At 36.4% G+C, this 6,694-nt stretch overlaps 1 protein-coding gene across 1 annotated transcript in view; it reads right to left on the bottom strand.

Moving 5' to 3' along the window:
• Positions 1-3,200: 3,200 nt before the first annotated feature.
• Positions 3,201-6,694, bottom strand: part of LOC108752600 (protein CEPU-1-like) — a 187,416-nt gene continuing 183,922 nt past the window's right edge. The window contains exon 12 of the mRNA XM_018493538.1: positions 3,201-3,395. Within this exon, the coding sequence (XP_018349040.1) occupies positions 3,325-3,395 (71 nt within the window). The 3' untranslated portion in view covers positions 3,201-3,324. The remainder of the gene's footprint in view (positions 3,396-6,694) is intronic.

The following is a 6,694-nucleotide window of genomic DNA, read 5'->3' as shown; positions in this document are numbered from 1 at the left end:
CATTATTAATTAGTTGTGCCTATTAGTTTTGTGAAATAAATATTCACCAAATAACAAATATAATTATCTTTGAGTTCATGAAAGAATTGCAAAATGTTCGTATTTATCTTTCCTACTTAAAATTCCTACACAAAATTGTATGAAATTAATAAATAAAACTTTATATAATTAGAGTAAACTGTAATTTGAAAATTTCAATAATAGTTAACATTATTATAAAGAAAAATTCAAAAATACTTGTGCATCATTTTGATAGCAGTAATAATATTGGTCTAAAACTTTATTTAAAGCCTATCGACGTATCGTCGAATACAATCTATATATTGCTATGCAATATATTGTGTTTAATTGCTTTTTCCGCAATTTTATTTTTATCAAACAAACTGTTTATAATGTATCTATAAAAATGCTTTTCAATCAAAAATATTGGTTAATCGTTCATGCGTAAATGCACGCAATAAATATGTTTTAATCGATAAGTTGAGAAACAATCGTAGCTTTGACCGTAGATTGGGATTTGAATTTGTCGCAATAATCTCTACAAATTGCAAACGTTGCGATGTTCTAAAGGCGCGTGATTCCCTCATGTTAAATGCTTATGACTTTTAAGATCGCTAGTCTCGCGAATGATACGATTACAGACCTCATCAGAGTAAGTCTGCGTAATCCCTAAGTCGACCCGTTCCCTTCTTTAATCCATGCCGGGCATTAACTCCTTTGCGCGCCGAGTGCAGGGACTCTCTCGAACCTGTTGCTTTAAACAAGATGTACGCTGAATAATGGATATTCCTAAGTAGTTAGAAGTCCGCTTAAAACCCGGTACGGCCGAGTCGGCCTCTCTCACGACCGCCTACGAATAAATCCCAATTTGATCAATTAATACGTAAATAAATCGATCGCGCGACACAACAGCGTGAAGCGTGGGTCCGATATTTATAGCAAATATGTAATTTACCTTGCAATTATTTCCTGTTGATTCTATCAAGTGAACATTCAGCCGGAAAATTTTTGGTGCCGATTCAGTTTGATTACGAAACAAACACACGTCGATGTTTCGCTATGTGTAGTATCAATATGCATATATGCGTGTGGAAAATTATTAAGGCCTATTACACGATAGAATCGCAAATCGTAACCCGTAAGAAATTAACCAATCAATTATTTTTGTCATATTCATCTGTGATTGGCCAATTTTTTACGGATTACGATTTGCGACTTTATTGTGTAACAGGTTTAAGGCGGTATTCGTAGCCGGTGCTTATTTTAGACCATCTTAAGTAATATCTTAAGATACAATTCTGCGATTGGTTGATGACATCTTAAGAGACTATATTTAAGACAGTCTTAAACATAAGATTTGAATATGAATACCGATCTTAGGACACATTTCTTTCTGTTTGTATAAATCGCTTATTCTTAACGCGTTAAGAAATAATAAAAGATAATAGGTCACAAAACAGTTTCAATAATATATGTTTAAGACTTCTGATCACAATTGTCCCCGATCATGATGTCAGAAGCGAGAAAATCGCAAATCGCGCTTACGTCAAAGTAATTTGTTTTTTTTCCGCACATTATCACAAATATGTTCCGCTAGATAACGTAGATACATAGTAAAATACGAAAATTTTACAGTCACATAAATAAAATATAGATAATAATTTGAACTACACGCATTCTATGTTTCGAGAGAAAATGGATTTTACAATAGTTGATCGAGATTTAAGTTATTTTATTTCACAAAATAAGGGTTATATTCGGCACATTCAATAAATATTTTCCATTCAAGACGAGTCTCGACATGTAAGAGAGTTAAATTATTTTGAGGTATGGCATCAAGAAGAAAATAAATTTAAATGACTTTCCACTTCTGATTGCACGCATAGCAGGTAATTGAAATTATAATTAAATGAAGGCAGAACATGTGTCTGCCATATAACGTGAAAGGAGGATTGCATTCTCGGAGCAATACATCGAATTGATTCGTATGCAACTGATAGTGTTCGACTTGTTACGATATATCCCTATTTCTTTCTTTGCAAATTTTCCATTTTCTTCTTCTTCCCTTCCCTCTCTCCCGCTGTTCGTACTTTCTTCGACTGCCTCTCCAGATGAGAACAACTCTCCCGTACCGAATCTGACGTTTTAATCTCAAGTATCCAGATGGGCTCCATGATTTCGTACGTTAAGGAGGTAAGGATAGGAAATGGAAAGAATTGGAGAATTTAAAAGTACTTGGCAGAACGGGAAAGTTTACCGCGAAATAAAAAAAAGTAGAATCGATGTTGGAGATAATAATATATATACGCATTTTATACATGTTACGAGTATATAATTTGAAAAAAAAAAAAAAAAGAAAAGAGCCGATACTTAAGGATACATATAGTTAAGCCGTGACTACGTATGCAAAGAGAACCTGATGTTGATAGAGAATTAACTTCGCTCGAAACGTGACTAACACTCATGAGTCTCCTCGGGACACATATCGTCGTGACGAATCTTCGAACGGAAGCATTTCTGCGTTATTGACAAAATTGAGAATCCTCACGCATCGATCGTACAAACGAGAGAAGAAAACTATTTCGGGAGGGGGATGTAAGTTCAAAAATGTTGGAAAACTAATTGGCTCGGTGAAACTTTAATTCAGTATTAAGCTCGAACGAGTTTCGTTTTGATATTCCAGAAATGTCATTTAGTTGCGCGACTGAAATACTCCCATATAGTGTAGTTTAAAAAACGTAACGACTCACTCTCACACACGTTCCGGATCGCACTCTCTCTCGCGGAGACGAAATCACTGGTATTTGTTGGTTTGGCGTCATTGTTGCGGCGTTATACAATATATTACACTGAAAGCGATAGTCGTTGCACTTTGTTAATACCCTTTCCTCTCGTTTCCTCTTGTTCCACCTCTCGGCGCGTGTCTCATCCCTTATCTCCGAGCCACACAACGCACAATCGGTGAAGAAAAGATCGATGAGGATTCACGTCCCTTAAATTCTTGGCCACTCGTGGACTGTCGTTTGCTACACTAACTTGGCACGCGTAAATTACTCTCCGCCATTTAATACGGACGCTATCTACTCCAGTCAGTCTTTGTGTCATCTTTTGTAATTGCGTGCGTGCGTGTGCGTGTGCGCGTGTGTATTTTGGGTGTGCGTATGCACACGTGTATTATGTACGAGCGTCTGTCTTTCGTGTCGTTTGAGTTCTAATTTTTCTTCCTTTTATTTTCTCTTTAATTGAGTCCGTTAATTAGGGAGACCCACCGCCGATATCAACGACGAGGTCGTCGTTTGCTTTCTTTTTCTTTTCGGATCTTGCTTATCGAATTATCGTTACGACCAGAGCAATTAGTAGAAGCGTCACGGTCGTCATCACGCCCGTTGCTGAATCTGAAATTAGACAAGATATTTCATTGTTTAAGATTGAAACGCCAATCAATATGAAGACTTTCTATAGAAATTATATTTCTCAGTTTAAATACACATTTAATATTTATACAATATATAATAAGAATCAATAATTTCTTTATAACTGTTAATGTGCTTCATTTTTTTAACAAGCATCGCACAAATTTCGATACTAATAAATCTCCGTTTATAAATCATTTAATTTTTTCTAAATAACTTTACTATATTTGAAATTATAATAATAATAATACTCTTTAAAATATAATATTATACCAGATAAGAGAGCGTGAGAGAATTGCGAACAGGAGGTAAATATGAACGATATTATTAGCAGTACATATGTATTAGAGTAGTGATAATCTCTCATTTTTCATATACCCAGCGATAGTTCGATATATTGTATTATCAGTTTCATATTACAATATATAATCATAGAACACACTATTTAAGATAAATACAATTATACTGTAAATAATAAAATGTTAATTAACTTATAGTTGTATAATGAACTTTCTGGGATATGCAAAAATGTTAAAATTAATATTTTTTTGTCTCAGAAAGTCCACTGTATGACTGTAAGTTAAAATTAATATTTTCTTTTTTACAGTGTACGTGTTTTCGATGTTTTTTGAGAATAAAGGAAAGGGATAATTCTAAACAAGAGAAATGTTAAATAAAATCAACAACTTATCAATTATAGAAGTTTTTATTCAAAGATTATTTGACTTTAAATTACAATAATTAACATTCGTATATTATCAATATAAATTATAACTTTAAACAAGAAAGATATCATATTACCTATACGTGCAACGGGCAAAGATTTTGTTTTCATTATAGTTTATATTGATAATACATAAATGTTAATTATTGTAATTTAAAGCCAAAGAATTGAAATATTTTTTTGAATAAAGAGAAATAATAGTCGGTTTTATTTAACTTTTTCCTTAGTGTGTTTGCAATTCCTTCACTCTCCCCATACATATATATATTATATATATTGTACCAGATTCTAATATCTCGAGAAAACTATAGCACGGAGAAATCTTCGCTCTCGCAATACGGGATAAAAAGGGAAGGGTTCTCTCGCCATCGGTAGCCTCGAGAGGTCAATGCACAATCAAGGGCTTGGGACGACGAGAATCTGTCGTTACCCCGTTGCAGGAAGGTTGCTACGGAAGAATCCCTCTCCCTCTGAGAGAGGATATGCCGAGAAAACGGAGACGAGTGCAAAGGGATGAGTGCCGATTAGTCGACGGCCCAAGCGAAGTAGATACAGAAGGGAGAAATAAAGATAGATGAGAGGAGAGAGGAACAGGGGAAAAAGTACAAAATGAAGAGAAAAAACGGGAGGGGGGAAAAAATGGGAAGTCAGTTATTCTTCCGGTTGGCCTGTACTGTGCCGTTAGCTATTATTCGCTTGGAGAGAAATGTATTCTCCGGCCTTTTCCTGGCCTCACTCATCTCTAATTACGAATCAGAAACAACCTGGTGGGCCGTCGCCTCCGCTGGCCGGATCACCTCCTCCATCCCCATCCCCTTCACCCTTTTCTGTTCTCCGCGACCCTTCCTAGAGTCTTCCCGAGGCTCGTAAGCAGTAACTTGCCTCCCTGACCCCTTTTTCCCCTCCATCATTTTTCTTTTATCCGATCCCTGACGCTGCCCCAGGAGAATTCTTCGCTTCGCTACTTTTGTGCGATCTTACCTTCCTTCAATTCGCGATTTCTCGTCCTACCCCACCCTTCTCCCCTTTCCTCCTCCCTTACCTCTTCTCTCCTTATCTCATCTCTCCTCTCTTCTCCTTTTCCTTTACGAGAGGAAAATGCGTTATGTATTTATAGTCAATATTTACATTTCATTGTTACCCTCGAAAACGCGAGAATTGCAAATTGCCATGTCTCGTTTCATTAGATTTATAATTCGAGATTTTAACTGGCTGTACATTTTCCTGATTTACACGCTGTCCATACTCGAGAGTACATATCGCATCTATGTTTACTTGACACAATGAAAAATCGACATGTGACGCATGACATATAATTTCTTATCTTTCGATATCAAAATAACATCGGACGTCGAACTCGTCGCGACCATATCGCTGTCTCGTCGAACAGTTAGCAATTTGACGTTAATCTCACAGCAGAATTTTCCATAGAACGTCCGATATTTCTGGCATTCTTTCCATCGCACTTACATGTGGCAGCTTGCAACGCAGTTTCCCTCGTTACTGGTTCAACCCGCCTTTTTCCATGCGAAATTACCTTACTTCCCTGAGACTATCGCGATCGTCCCCGCGGAGAAAACGGATTTTCACACTACGCCATTATGCAAATTCCTCTTAAAAGTAACCGCGGTCGAGCGAGATATTGAGAGACGGTAGCGCAGAAGCGTAGAAGGAAGGAAAGCCAGGACAGGGATCGAATTACTGAAGAGACGCGCGGGTGAAGACGGATCATGGAAGGAGGAAAAAATGCGAGGGTAGAAAAGAATTATCCGATAATGCCGAAGGCTCGACGGAATTATGAAAGGTGCTACCACACCTGGCCGCGCTCAGAAATGCGGTAGACGCGGCTGCTCAAATGCCACGGCGGAGCCGCGAAATGCCGGATAAACCGCACCTTCGATAGGGAAACTCGTTCGCGTTTTGCTTCTTCATGCGGGGGCTCATTCGTCCTTCGCGACAAAGGATTCATAGAAGCCAGATTTCATAAAGCAATGGACAATCCTGTTTTGTTGTTTAATGTACGTACATTTTATTGCGTATACGTCACTTAATAGGTCATTATATATATAATATATAGAATATTTCTTTGACGTTATACTATGCGAGACATTATCGGAGTCGTATAAAAAGCAGATATGTGTTATAAAAAACGCAAAATGCAATTGTCACGCACGATGAATTATTTTCAGAGAAAAATATTTTGTTTCTTACAAAAAAAAATATATTTATTGAAAAACATAACACTCTCTTTCTATTATATATGTATGCTAATCTAGATGTATTATATTTATCGATTGTATGATTATTTATAAATTTTAGTATTTAATATACATACTGAAAAAAAGAGGGATTCCAAGAGGATTCACGAGTCGAAAAAAGAGGGATTCCAAGAGGGTTCGCGAGTCGAAATTTTAATTCTTATTATAATGTGTAAATCTCTCTAAAGTCTACATACATTCTAAAATTAAGATTCAAAGTAGGAGTAAACTTCGACCTGGGTAGTAATAGCTACTGAATGTTGAATGAAATAATTTTAATCAAATATTTAATTAATATA

This window comes from Trachymyrmex septentrionalis, unplaced genomic scaffold (genome assembly GCF_001594115.1).
Source record: "Trachymyrmex septentrionalis isolate Tsep2-gDNA-1 unplaced genomic scaffold, Tsep1.0 scaffold60, whole genome shotgun sequence".
Classification (NCBI taxonomy): Eukaryota; Metazoa; Arthropoda; class Insecta; order Hymenoptera; family Formicidae; genus Trachymyrmex; species Trachymyrmex septentrionalis.
Note: the sequence above shows the minus strand (reverse complement) of the source record. Positions and strands in the feature narration are given on the sequence as shown.